Source organism: Melanostigma gelatinosum (assembly GCF_949748355.1).
Source record: "Melanostigma gelatinosum genome assembly, chromosome: 8".
Classification (NCBI taxonomy): domain Eukaryota; kingdom Metazoa; phylum Chordata; class Actinopteri; order Perciformes; family Zoarcidae; genus Melanostigma; species Melanostigma gelatinosum.
The window spans coordinates 2,827,260-2,841,798 of record NC_136641.1 but is presented as its reverse complement, the minus strand read 5'-3'; the positions used below and the strand labels follow the sequence as shown (position 1 = coordinate 2,841,798).

General features: G+C 44.6%; 1 protein-coding gene across 4 annotated transcripts in view; it reads left to right on the top strand.

The window, feature by feature from the left end:
- flna (filamin A, alpha (actin binding protein 280)) overlaps positions 1-14,539 on the top strand; it is a 47,390-nt gene that overhangs the window by 13,198 nt on the left and 19,653 nt on the right. For all 4 annotated transcript variants that reach the window (XM_079273791.1, XM_079273789.1, XM_079273790.1 and 1 more), the window contains exons 3-14: positions 5,298-5,549; positions 6,608-6,705; positions 7,849-7,996; positions 8,220-8,338; positions 8,673-8,750; positions 9,371-9,533; positions 9,654-9,854; positions 11,990-12,127; positions 12,759-12,885; positions 13,156-13,292; positions 13,440-13,636; positions 14,294-14,407. In XM_079273791.1, coding sequence (XP_079129917.1) covers positions 5,298-5,549; positions 6,608-6,705; positions 7,849-7,996; positions 8,220-8,338; positions 8,673-8,750; positions 9,371-9,533; positions 9,654-9,854; positions 11,990-12,127; positions 12,759-12,885; positions 13,156-13,292; positions 13,440-13,636; positions 14,294-14,407 — 1,772 coding nt within the window. The remainder of the gene's footprint in view (positions 1-5,297; positions 5,550-6,607; positions 6,706-7,848; positions 7,997-8,219; positions 8,339-8,672; positions 8,751-9,370; positions 9,534-9,653; positions 9,855-11,989; positions 12,128-12,758; positions 12,886-13,155; positions 13,293-13,439; positions 13,637-14,293; positions 14,408-14,539) is intronic.

The window sequence follows — 14,539 nt, the reverse complement described above, 5'->3', positions numbered from 1 at the left end:
ACCCCATGCCTCCTGTTCAGACTGAACAAGCACAAATAAAGCAACATATTCTTTAACTCTGTCACAAATATTGCGATTGTTCAGTTTGATATTTCAATAAATTGGCCCCTTGCATATAAACTAATGCCACAGCATGTCTTGTAATGTAAAACATCATTTTTTTTATCAAATCAAGAACAATGCACTGAATGATTGCAGTTGTTTGTGCTTTGTGTCCTGTCGATTATGTTACAAGGTTTTACAGAAACGCGTCTGGTGGGGATCTACTTTTCCAGCTCTGAATCCTTTTTTGCAAGGCCGAGATCTATCAATTACTCGGGAACCCAAACTCTGCTCTTCTGGTTCATCGCAGTTCTCTCAGAGGTTTCCAGGAAACAAACAGTTGATCAACGCCGCCTGGTATTTGTTAACCCCCCCCCTTAGTTTGTTCGTCATTTTATGTGATGCCCGTGTCCTCCTCTCGGCCCCTGTCTTAGCCTGTCCCTTTACTTGCCGCTCCCACTTTTCCTCATGTTTTTCATATTTCTTTCCATCCTCAGTGGGTGCTATTGTCAGTGCGGGCTTTTAAAAATGTCCCACACAGCACTTTTCCGTACTTTTTTTTTTTTTTTCCTCTTTTCTTTCTTGGCCCTCCCTCCCCCTCTCCCTCTCCTGTGCTGTTCTCCCGCCGTCTGTAACCAGAGCCCAGGGAATGGGAGGGCTGCCAGAATCCAGTTTGCTTCTGCCCTTTTAAGGCTAAAAAACCAGGAGGAACTTTTTCCAGCGGAGGGAGTGGAGAGAAGGAAGAGACGGAGGGAGGCGGACTGGAAGGAGTAGAAAGGAAGAGGAGGAAGTGTAGTACCTCCAGTGTGGCTTGTTGCAGGGAGGAGGGAGGAGGGAAAGAAGAGAGCTCCAGGTCAATGATTTTCAGCTTTTGGAAGTTTGAGGCTACAAGCTGAATTCATGTCACAGTTGTGAAGCAAATGTTTCTGCTTCTTTGTGGGTTTTGCTGAAGTTTCATGTAGTTCATCCCCATTTTGTATGATAGGAACATAATACATGATAAAACGTAACACTGTGTGTGAGTGCGTGTTTGTTTGTGTATGTGTGATAAGGGCCGTGTGGAATGTGTGACATTTCCTCAGAGACTTTCGGACCAGGGTTTGGTCACTCCAACCACTCCCTCTTTTCCAGGCTTGACTTGGTGTGTCTGTGCACACACATTTGTATGCAGCCACCATTGTACTTTTAGATCTAGCACACATTTGGTCTTGTCTGAGAAGTCTGCCCAAAGTAACGTTGTTCAGATGTACAACATGATAGTCCCACTCACTCAGCGCTGCACATTATATACCATGTTGAGTGTATAATGTCTTGGGGACAGTGACAGTGATAGTGTTGAGTGTATAAATGTCTTAGGGACAGTGATAGTGTTGAGTGTATAATGTCTTAGGGACAGTGTTAGTGTTGAGTGTATAATGTCTTAGGGACAGTGGTAATGTTGAGTGTATAATGTCTTAGGGATAGTGTTGAGTGTATAATGTCTTAGGGACAGTGATAGTGTTGAGTGTATAATGTCTTAGGGACAGTGATAGTGTTGAGTGTATAAATGTCTTAGGGACAGTGATAGTGTTGAGTGTATAATGTCTTAGGGACAGTGATAGTGTTGAGTGTATAATGTCATAGGGACAGTGATAGTGTTGAGTGTATAAATGTCTTAGGGACAGTGATAGTGTTGAGTGTATAATGTCTTAGGGACAGTGATAGTGTTGAGTGTATAAATGTCTTAGGGACAGTGATAGTGTTGAGTGTATAATGTCTTAGGGACAGTGATAGTGTTGAGTGTATAATGTCTTAGGGACAGTGATAGTGTTGAGTGTATAATGTCTTAGGGACAGTGGTAATGTTGAGTGTATAATGTCTTAGGGACAGTGATAGTGTTGAGTGTATAAATGTCTTAGGGACAGTGTTAGTGTTGAGTGTATAATGTCTTAGGGACAGTGGTAATGTTGAGTGTATAATGTCTTAGGGATAGTGTTGAGTGTATAATGTCTTAGGGACAGTGATAGTGTTGAGTGTATAATGTCTTAGGGACAGTGATAGTGTTGAGTGTATAATGTCTTAGGGACAGTGATAGTGTTGAGTGTATAAATGTCTTAGGGACAGTGATAGTGTTGAGTGTATAATGTCTTAGGGACAGTGATAATAGCGAGTCGACTAAATCAAAAATGAATTCCCTCCCAGTTTAATCCAAGACTTTATAGAATGTAATTTATTCCAATTACAGAACTGAAAATGTACAAACTTTAGTAAATGTGTGCGAGGAGAGTCGACATGTGAATTGGGGAAAACATTCAATCAATAGATATCACCATGTCAGTATTTTTCTGTGTTCTCAAACGTTATGTCTAAATATGCAATTAAGGCATTATCTAGTGGTAACTTTTTGTGACTTAAGGAGAAAACCGCAGATGCAAATAGACAAAGTAGTGAAATAAACAGCTCAATGTGTATTTTGGATGTTTTCTCTCCACTAGTCTGAAAGAAGACATGTGAAGTCAGCAAAGTAGCCAAAAAATCTCAAAATTGAAAAACAATGTTTTTGTCTCCCCTTATACTTACTATTTTTAGTCATCACAATATATTTTTAGGAAACTTTTCAGGAGACAGTTACACATTTCTATCAGAATATAAAGCCCAATATCGACACTTAAGTTGAAAATATTGCCACTTGAAAATCCAGTAATGATATCCAGTAACAATAGCATTTTCTTTAGTGATTGCATAACATGAAAAAAAACCCTTTTGCTGATGATCCCCTAAATGTTCCTCTTTATTTTTCCTTTTTTACAGAAATGTGACCAAGACAGTACTGACTGTGATGTTTTACCTATTGGTCGACATACACACGGATACTATCTTCAATAATCTAACATATTAGTCTCGTTCTAGAATACATAAAAGTCCAAGTCACACAAGCATGGTCATGTGTTGGAAACGAGCCAAAAAGATGAGTCATGGGCGTTTTAGGGGGTAGATGGAGCATCAACCACAGACATGCATACTCCATACGGTAGCCTGGGTTGACTCTGCCCCTCTGTCTGGGGGGTTATGAGTCAGCAGAGGGGGAGTCTGATCTGCAGCAGTCTGTGTCCGTATATGGGCTCCATCAGGCTCGGTGCGCTGTGGTCTGACGGGAATGCAGGCAGATTCCTTGCGTGTCTAGTGGCTTTGTGTGTGCGAGAGGCTGGAATCAAAGAGCAGCACACAGACGCACACGATGAGAAGTGATATCCGAACGGCACTCGTCTGCTGATGTCCTGCACTGGTCAGCTTTGTTACAGCCAGTAAAGTGAGGCCACTAGCGTGTCGGTGCTCATCACCTGCTGCTGTCACAGCACATTGTAGGATACAATGCTTCGGCCCTGAAAAAGAAAATGTGGGACGGCAGTTTTTCACTACTTTTTTGTAAAAATTAATTTTATATAAAGAAATTCTTATTTAATTAACACTTAAATACTCATTAGTTAAACACAGTGTGCTGTTGTTGTGGTCCTGCTGTAGTGGGATTGTGCTGTGGGGGCTGACGGGTGCTATGTGACACACCTCTGCTTCAGCTGACTTGCATTCCTTCTGCGAGTGCCAACCTGTGGTACACGTGCACACCCCCCTCAGGCAGATGTATGATATTGGGCTACATAAATACAATTGACTTGTCTTGACTACAGCTTTCTCTGTCTTCAGGCAACCCTTCTATCTCTTCTTCTGTCTGTCTCTCTTTTACACTCTCCTGCATCTCGGCTCGCCTCTTCTTCTCTATCGTTCCTGAGCGCACCGAGTTGGCACTCAGTTGCTAGAACGATCCAGCTCTGCTCAAAGTTCCCAGGGTGACGGGGGTGTTTTTTCCACTGGGAACAGCTGACATGTAGTGTATCGTAGGGCTGGCAGCTGGTGAGCCCATCTCTCTGTTGGAACATGACTTCAGACGAGCAGCACGCTGAGGTGGACTGGTTTGTAGCTCTGCATGTAGGCAAAGGAACTCTCATCAGCGCTTATTCATGTCTTAACAGCCTTTGTTCCCAGACCCCCCCCCCCCCCCCCCCCCCCCATTCATCCCAACCCTGTCCTCTTTCTGCAGCCCTGGGACAAACAGCTCTCAGACCCTCCCACTGCAGGCCTTAAATATTCAGCCCCCCAACTGTAGCCCCATCACCCTCATGCAAAACATCCAAGAAAGAAACCCTCCGGAGAGGAGCTTTTATTGTTGTTGGAGTTGAGCTGCTGCTACCAACAATAGACGGCAATAACTAAACAAATGACATTGAGGTCCAAAGTTGTTTATGTAGTCTTTCAGCGGCATTCTCTTCTCTTCTTCATGCTCTCTGCAGCCCTCGTCAGAGTAGCATCTGAACTCACAGAGCCAGCTGGACACAGCTGCTGTCAGGAGTGAGATTCACACGTTACAAACCGAGAGCTTTAACTTTTCAGATTCCCCGCAGAAAGCCCGGCGTACGACCTCCTTGGCCATCAGCACCTCATCGGCCTCAAGTCCTTACAAGAAGCAGAACGTTCCTCCTTCACTGTGTTCTTTTCACCATCAGCTCAAACACTGTGCTCCACTCCTTCCTCAATGATGGACCTGAGCAATCAAGTGTGTGTGTGGTTCTCCCCCCTCGTGTCCAGGCTGGCTTCTGGTTGCATCACTTTCTCCTGTGTGCTCTGTCTGAACACAGACAAATGCCATAACTGTTGGAGCAACCAAACACGTTGCTCCATGTGCCGTTTGAGTCATTCTGCTGCACATGGATGAGTTTAAATCTATAGTGAATTATCCACATTAAACACAACAGTCAGTTGTATTCGTTGAGTAGTATTCAAATGAAAATCATTTAAAAGCTTTATTTGAGCGGTGTCAGTGCTGGGGGGGGTTGAAGTTACCAGACATGCTCCAGGATCTCTAGGTATGCATTCCACTCCTCCCTGTAGCCATACGTTGGATGTCAGATAACAAACACTCGGATCATTACTTCTGAAACTCGAGGCTGAAGCAAAGATCAGACTCTGGTCAGCCGTTTCTCGTGCAGTATCTTCCATTTTGTAGGAGCGCTGCAGCTTTAAATCATCTCTGGAAATGTTCAAATCCCCTCCAGCCTTCGATGCACCAGCCTCCGTTCTTTTTATCGGACTGAAGCTTTTCTAAATAACATGGTCTGTTTGTCTACTCTGTGTGTATGATTGTTCTAAGTGGTTATGGCAAGGTAAAGAGGTGTCAACATGACTTCACATCTGTCCCCCCTCTCTCTTCCTCTGGACTCCAGACTCTAAAGCCATCGTGGATGGGAACCTGAAGCTGATCCTGGGTCTGATCTGGACCTTGATCCTGCACTACTCCATCTCCATGCCCATGTGGGATGAGGATGAGGAGGCGGAGGAAGGCAGACAGAAGACGCCAAAGCAGAGGCTGCTGGGCTGGATCCAGAACAAGCTGCCTGAGCTTCCCATCACCAACTTCCACAGGGACTGGCAGACCGGCCGGGCCCTGGGAGCCCTGGTCGACAGCTGTGCTCCAGGTGAGTGTGTGTGTGGGAACATCTGTGTCCTGGGACATGTTATGTGTGTGTCATCATGGGTCGGTGGAGGTGAATGACGAGAGAGTGTGTGTGGACAGGAAAGGGTCTGATGACCACCAGCCAAGTATGAAGTGCTATAAGCTCTTGCTCTAGTCTAGAGCAACCTTTTTCACATGAATGTTCTTATGAATGTGAACGTCATATCAACGTCAAGGTCAACATTACATTACGTCTGCATAGGACAGTGTTTGACAGCTACAGACCTGAGGTCAGGTCAGGGAAGGCATCGGTGGGTAATTCTCATCTGTCCCAGAGTGAAGACTGAGGGCCGGAGTGATGAGAGGCATTCCTCCCACTACAGTCATGTTAGATTAGGGGGGTGTAGGTGAAGGAAAGTGAGGCATAAAGGAGGTTTCCATGCTCAGGATGTTTGGCATACCTGTGGATCACTCACAGCCCTGAGCCAGAGATAAGAGTCGGCTTTAGTTCCCTGCAGCAGAAGATTTCCAGCAGTCTCCAAAAACAACAAACCATCGGCTTCAGTTATGAAGAAGTAGAATAAAAAAACCCCGCCGCTGACACACTTTACCTGGATGTGAGTTTGTGATAATGACAGAACATCATAACACCCAATGGGCAGACATCTTGAAGCGCCACAGACCCAGATGTGTGACCTTGCACCAAATAATCACTGCTGCCTGTTCACCTTCAAATAAAGATTAGACGTACTTCGCATTCTCGCTGTATCTGCTGGGTGGCGTCAAGTCTGCGACATGTCTGCTGTAACACAAGAAGCTCAGTTTCTCTGTGTAGAGACGTTCACGTCCCCAATCCAACAGAAATACCGCTTTATAACGAAGGCACTTCACTTCCTGACCCACGGGTAAAGTGTTGCAACTCGTGTGTGTGAGAGAATGTCATCTTACTGTACATATACCAGTGTTTACTGTGTTGAACTAAACTGCCTTAAATACAATAGATAGAACTCCCTGTCCTGTCGTCATTGTAATCTCATTATATTGTCATGAGATGTTCAACTCACCTCCTCTTTCCTGCAGGTCTGTGTCCTGACTGGGATCAGTGGGATCAGACCAAACCAGTGGACAACGCCCGCGAGGCCATGCAGCAAGCCGACGACTGGCTGGGCATCCCACAGGTACGAGAAATAGCATTAATGGCCCGCCACAGGGTCATGAATGAAATCCCACCACAGTCTTATCATGAATGTGCTCAGTCTGCCCCGGAGAGATTCAGCTGGCTGGCCCTCATGGCACGTGTCCTCAGTGGCGGTGCATTGCGATCGGCTCTGGGTCGGTTGATCGGTTTAGTTCTGGCGGAGCCGTCTCTCCCTGCAGGGAGGGACAGGGCTCCCGCCGACTGTCAACCGGGATGGACTGTCCTCAGTGCATCAGGGGTCAGTGTCGATATCTGCAACCCACCAGACCCGTCTTGAAACGAGGACCCCATCTTGTTTACCGTGCTTCGTGGTCGTGACTCTCCACCATTCATATCATGTGTCCGGAGCCGATCCTCAGCATCCAGGCGTATTTTAAGGGCTTGGTTGCATGTCATACCCCTCTCTTTGTCTCCCCCATTTCTATACCGTCCTCTGTTAAATAAAGACAAAAACTCACCAGAAAATAATCTTTAAAAAAAAGACCACCTTATTCTTTAACACTAGAGGACGACTGAGGTGGTTTGTTTGACGGGTTTGAAATCACTGAGTTTGCTCCTCCACGGGACAGAACCGAATTAACATACCGGAACAATGTGGAAGTCTGGTGGTGAGCTCACCTGGACGTCATGTAGAGAATCAACTCAAACATTTTATCCAGAGTGAAAACGTTACACGGGGAGATTAGAACTGAACTTTTACTGGTCTGGTTCTTAGGGCCGCTCTGGTGAAAGTCTGACAGTGTTTTGTTGGCATGGTTGGCACAGCGCTGGCAGCTGGCGCAGCATAGCGTGCAGGCAGTTGGCTCTGTGGTCGCTGCTGTTTCCGCCTTCGGCTGGGTTTCTGCTCAGAAGCCGTCTCTGTCCCTTCCCCTGCTGTCTCTGCGGGCTGTCACCATGTCTGTATCACGTCTGGGTCGCGTGTGAGAAAGTCTCAGGTACTTTCTGAGCCAAGGAAGAGGCTGGTATGTGGTTTTAACACAAAATCACAACACCGCTCAGTTGATTGTTGTGGGTAGTACAGTCTCCATGGCAACTAATGGAGCACTGCGTCGGGATGCGCAGCTTCCCTTCAACCAGGAAACATGCTAACAAGAACATGTGTCTTCCTGTCCCGTCCTGTTAGGTGATAACTCCTGAAGAGATCGTGGACCCCAATGTGGACGAACACTCAGTGATGACTTACCTGTCCCAGTTCCCCAAGGCTAAGCTGAAGCCTGGCGCACCTCTACGACCCAAACTCAACCCCAAGAAGGCCCGCGCCTATGGGCCAGGTACACACACACACACACACGTTGCATTGAGCTGATCGGTTTAGAGCAGGGAGGATTTACATGTTTATTAGAGCCAAGTGCAAGAGGTTGGACTCGAGGGGTAAGAATGGATTTGAGATTGTTCTGGATACTGCCTTCAATGTGACGTGTGTTTCGACAGCCCTGTGCGAGTCAGTCCAGGATCATACATTCTAACGTTCTGTCCCAACGCTCCTCTCTGAAGGTGTGGAACCCATCGGTAATGTTGTGATGAAGAAGGCTTTGTTCACCGTCGAGACCATCAGCGCAGGAATGGGAGAGGTGCTGGTTTACGTGGAGGACCCTGCAGGACACAGAGAGGAGGTGAGGCACTGGGGTCTAGTACGGCACATATTAGGGCCATGGTAGGTCAAAAATGAATCGATTACAGAGCTGGAGGAGAGGGGTGATGTTCCGAGAACAATATTCTCTTAGATTATAAAGTCATACATTTGCCACTTTAATCTTAGTGAATATCCATATTTAATCTCAGAATCTCTTTCTCTGAATATTACCCCACTCCCCTGACTCATAATATATATTATTTTCCCTATATTGGCTCTAATACACCATTGTAGTTAGGTCCTTCTGAGATACTTCAACTTTGTTGGTCATCGTGACATACTATGTTGTTAATGCGTTGAATCATGTCCTCCAGGCTAAAGTGACTGCCAACAATGATAAGAACCGCACCTACTCGTGTTTCTACATCCCTAAAGTCACAGGCATGCACAAGGTGAGCTTCTTCTTCATCCCTTTCTTCTTACATGGGTGTCATATGACTTTCTAAGGGGCCTTGTGGACCGTTTACATTGTTGGCCATGGATGCTGGTAGTCGGTGATGGAAAGTACATTTACAGTTTTGGGTACTTGAGTATTTCCATTTTATGCTACTTTCTACTCTACTCCACCAAATTTTACATTAAAATACTGTACTTTTGATTGGGATCATTATCTTATGTGTAAGGCAACATTACACTTGCTTTCTTAATTTTGTAAAACAAATAAATACATAGACATAAACTAATTGAATTGTTATAATGATAAGTTGTACACCAGCAACACATTGGTCAAAGCTTAAACAGGAATCGCAGTATATAATGTACATGGTATAAAATCATAGAACTGAATTGAATAGATCAGCCCCACTGTCACAGATACCAGATCCAGCTGTTTGAGTCAGTATCGGCCTGATATCTGTATCAGTGCAGCCATAGTTTTTGATGTCTGCTCCACTTGACCAGCTACAACACAAATACTGCGCACTATTAAATCCGTCAGTAATAATTCTATGATCAACAGTATTTGACCCGTGGGGTTCCAGGCACTCAGCTCGCTCTCCGTTCTGCTCTGTAGGTGACGGTGCTGTTTGCAGGGCAACACATCTCTAAGAGCCCCTTCGAGGTGGAGATCGGCAAGTCTCAGGGAGACTCCAGCAAGGCCACGGCCCAGGGACCAGGCCTCGAGCCCTCTGGAAACATCGCCAACAAGAGCACTTACTTTGACGTCTACACAGCAGGTAATGCCATGGACGATGGGAGTGAGTTCGCACCTGGTTAGAAAGCCTGTGTGGACTTACTGTGCGCTTTAATTCTTCTCCCGCGCTTGTATTCCCTCCTCCTGCTCCTGTCCGTCTCAGGCGCCGGTGTTGGCGAGGTGGAGGTGATGATCATCGACCCTGCCGGCAAGAACACCGTGGTGACTTGCACCATAGAGGACAAGGGTAACAGTAGCTACCACTGCACCTACAAACCCACCCAGGAGGGCCAGCATACCATCTACGTCACCTTCGCTGGTGGTCAGATCAGCAAGAGTCCCTTCACAGTCACCGTGGGAGAGGGTAGGCGTTTTACATGGAGTCCTATTACAGCATCATTGGGATAGGAAGAGCTTTAATGTTTTCTGTAAATCACCAAGGTTACATTACAGTCGAAGACCTCAGTCTCTAATAACTATCAGCTCACTGTCAGTCTTAAAGGCTAAATACATTTTATTTTTTTGAATGTTCTTTCTTCAGTTGTGTCTAATGCTTTCCCATCTTTTCCTGCCACTGTCGTGGATGTCGTGTCCTCTCTTCCTTCTCTTTGATAGAGGCCCGGTGGTATCTCTCCTCTCTCTGGAACGGCCTCTTCCTTCTGCTGTCATTTCCTGTTTCCTGGGATCTCTCTTGGGTACCCACTGTGTGCGATTGCATGCATGACTGGATGACGCCGCGTGTGCTTGTAGATATGTGCCTGCTGTATGTGTGTGGCGTGTGTCCTCTGTCTGTAAACTCTAAATGACTCAGCCGTCCCGTCAATGAGGACATGGCCGACGGAGGACCTCACAAACACATTCTCCGATGTTGATGGAAGCGTCCCACCAGCTAACGGATGCTTCATTTCTTCCAGCTCACTAGTAGTCTTAGGTTTACACATAGACACAGTTGTAGCATTGTTAAAAATACAGCTTTCAGCGCAATGATTCTGGATTTCTCGGAATTAAAATAACAGATTTGTGGGAGGGTTGTAAAAAGCTTTTCCTCTCTGACGGATGACACAACCAAGTTGCATTGGTTGTGTCATCCCAGACAAGCTGTATTAAAAGCACAGAATGCTTCATTAATATAACGCTGGAATATCGGTGATATCAAAACATATAATTAACAACAAGGTCTTAACATTTTTAACTAATAGTTTCATAAATCATTTAAAGATGCTTCATAGCTCGTATGCAATTTATAAGAACATATTTTGGGTCGCCAGGTTGTAAAAAATGTCTTTCTATTTGGTAAAGCATAACTACATTTTTCTAACAAGTGGCAGTTACAGAATAATGGTGAATGCTCAAATGTAGCACAAGTATAGAAAAAGTCTTCAAGTAGCAGAAATGAGTCAGTAATGTCATACATAGGAATATCTACATGATATGAGCTAATATCAGCCTCCATAAGCTGCTGCTAAAAGCAGACCAAGTACGTCTATAACATTAAAACCTTTTTATTCCTCATTTCACAATGCTAATAACTTTGCTTTGATCAATGCTCATGTTTATTTATCACAATTATTTTTAAGGGGCTTCACAACCAAGTGTGATCATCAATTCTGCACTTATGTGAATTAGTTGTTATGGAACTTTGGTCCACATTATCTGCAGCTCTTCTTTAAACATAATTAGTCAAAGAATCTTTCACAATTTGGTGTGTTGTTCTTATAACCTAGAAAGCAATAGTTAATAATGTATTAACCATTAACAAAACAATTATTTATAACCTATAAGCGCTTCATAAAAAGTGCCTTAAGGACTTTCACATTGGTGTATTGCAAAATTCTCGCTTGCGGATATTATTTCTAGGGGAAGGAAGGAAGGAGATGAATAATAGAGGTTATGGGCAACAAACCTCTCTATTATTGGAATATACAGGTTATAAATCACCATATGAAAGTATTCAAGTATAACTGTTTATAATGAATAATTGTTTGTGCTTGTGGTTCTACCGATTACACCAGACCTGCACATGTCTCCTACTGACATCAAAATAGGTTTTGATAAAATGACATATAACTGCATTCTTCCTCTTCGAGTGCCAAGTAGTCCACTTCCTGGACCTTATCTGGGTCCCCTGTAGTGGCCTCTCTTCCTATGGCGTTTCCATTGCTTCCTGTAGGGCATTAAGCTGTGACTCAGCAGCTCCTATTTTATGTACTTTTAATGAGGAGATATGGAGGACACTCCACTCTACTTCCTGTGTGAGGATGAAGGCTCATTCTGTGAATTCACTCTGTGGGATAAGATAGATGGGTGGTGGTGGGGCGGGCGGTGGCAGGAGGGTTGTGCAGGGTGGTAAGCTTTCCAGAAACCCTTCATTCTTCTTAAACGATCTTTCCTCTTCTCCTCACTGAAACCACTGGACTCACACATAGTCATGTTGTTGGAGTCAGAATAGCTGTCTCTCTGTTTCTCTCTCACTCTTTCATTGTGTTTTGCTCTCCACAGCATGCAACCCCAGCCTCTGCAAAGCTAAGGGTCGTGGTCTGCAGCCGAAGGGCCTGAGGGTGAAGGAGACTGCTGACTTCCAGGTTTACACCAAAGGAGCTGGCACCGGGGAGCTCAAAGTCACCATCAAGGGGCCCAGTGAGTGGCACTGCAAACACCAGTCTTGTTTTCACTCCGTTGATGGAAACACATCACTTTAGAACATAGTGGAGCGTTTAGCTGCCAAAGAGCCAGATGTTTTTGTTCAGGAGTTGGTGGAGACCAAAGCGGAGCTGTAAGACGAGGGAATGTGGGAATTGCATAAATCAGGGAGCCAGAAACAAGATTCCAAATGAATGCAAAATATTCCCTGCTCTGCCTGCTGTTTAAATAAGCCACTGTTTGCTAAGTTAGCCGTAACCGTTGCTAACTGTTATCAATGGAAAGTAGCTGTAGCTTGCTCAAAAGCTGCCTAGAGGTCGCTTATTGTGTGCTAATTTCCATCAGTGTCCACAAAAGTATAAAAGATGGAATTTCACAAAATGTAGTCAAACTAAGTCAAAAGGATGACATTCTTCAAGGCAGAGCAGCTAATGTCTGCCCCAAAAAAGTTGCTAGACGTGTCCTGCTTCATTCTGGAAAAAAAAACAACTAAAAGGAGTTTTAAAATGAATCGCATCTAGCTTGAAAACTATCTCTTTTGCGATGGGATCACACCAGTTGTGATGAAACATTTGGTGACGATTTTAGAAAAAAAAGGGGATTCTGATTATCATCTCTGTGTTTGCAGAGGGACTGGAGGAGCCGTGTAAAAGGAAAGATCTTGGAGATAGTGCATACGGTTTTGAGTATTACCCTACCACACCTGGAACATATACAATCACCATCACCTGGGGAGGACAGCACATCCCCCGCAGGTACACACACACACACACACTCACTCACACCCCGCAGGGACACACACACACTCACACACACTCACACCCCGCAGGTACACACACACACTCACACACACTCACACCCCGCAGGTACACACTCACACTCACACACTGTCTGCAGAAGAGGCTGTTAGTGCTGTGATGTATGAGGGCAGCTGACGCCCACCTGCTTCCAAGCAGTCATGGAAAGAAGTGCCACATTGAACTACATTGACTTGTCGCTGTGACTGATCGCTGTGCTCCGTTTAGTCCCATTGAGGTCAAGATTGGCGCTGAGGCCGGCCAGCAGAAGGTGAGGGCCTGGGGTCCGGGGCTGGAGTGCGGCATTGTTGGCAAATCTGCTGACTTTGTAGTGGAGGCTGTTGGAGAAAACGTGGGTACACTGGGTGAGTAATCTGGAGAGACTGCAGAGACAACACACACTGTAAAAGCATCCTGAAAGCATGTGTCGTAAGCTTCCAAAGTTTTACCTTCGGGACGGTTACTCACTGACAGCTCTTCTAAGCTCACTGTCTTTATGTTTCCCTGTTCAGGATTCTCTGTGGAAGGTCCGTCTCAGGCCAAGATCGAATGCGACGACAAGGGCGATGGATCCTGTGACGTGCGCTACTGGCCCACAGAGGCTGGGGAGTATGCAGTGCATGTGCTTTGCAACAGCGAAGACATCCAACACTCTCCCTTCATGGCAGAGATTGTTAACCCACCAGCCAAAGACTTCTACCCCGACAAGGTATACGCACACCCAGGGTCGGTATGGAGGACTAAAGATGTCATTATAATAAATAAATGACTCAATGAATAAATCAATTCAATAATAAAGTACTGGAACAAATAAAAGCCTCAGTGATGAAATACATGTGGAGGTTCATTTGAAAATAAATAAATATGCACAGAAATAGAAAAATATATTTAGAAAATATAGATTTATTTGACAAATTACTTATTTTGGATTCATTTTTTTCGTATCTGATTATTTGTATCATAAATTCATCATTATTACCATCAAGAACCACACCCCTTTAATTAACATAAGTGACAAAAATACAGAAATAAATGTAAACAGAGAATAATGAATTGGGAAATAATTAAATATGAAATAAATGCATACAAAATAAATATGTTCATGTTTATTTATTTTGTGCATATTTATTTATTTACAAATGAACCTACACTTATTTGATACATTTCTTTGTCATTTTATTAATTCATTTTTGGGGTCATTTAGTCATTTCTTATGCTTTATAAGTGCACTTCCATGTTGTGCAGCTGCAAAACAGACGTACAACTGAATGATCTGTTATTTCTTTTCATGTTGAAATTGTTTTATGTCATAGCCCTTCAAATGTAGAACTGTTTTCCTGACGCTCAGTGACTGTGTTGATTCCAGGTTAAGGCGTTTGGTCCAGGCCTTCAAAGCAGCGGTTTGTCTGTTGGAAAGCCCACTGAGTTCACAGTCGATGCCAAGCAAGGAGGAAAGGCTCCCCTGAAGATTGCGGCTCAGGTGTGTGTGTGTGTGTGTGTGTGTGTGTGTGTGTGTGTGTTCCAGTATATGAACAGAAATGTACTGCAGCCCCTCAAACACCTCGGCCTCATGTTCTGAACACATTTTCATTCCACTCCTCATTTAATTTTG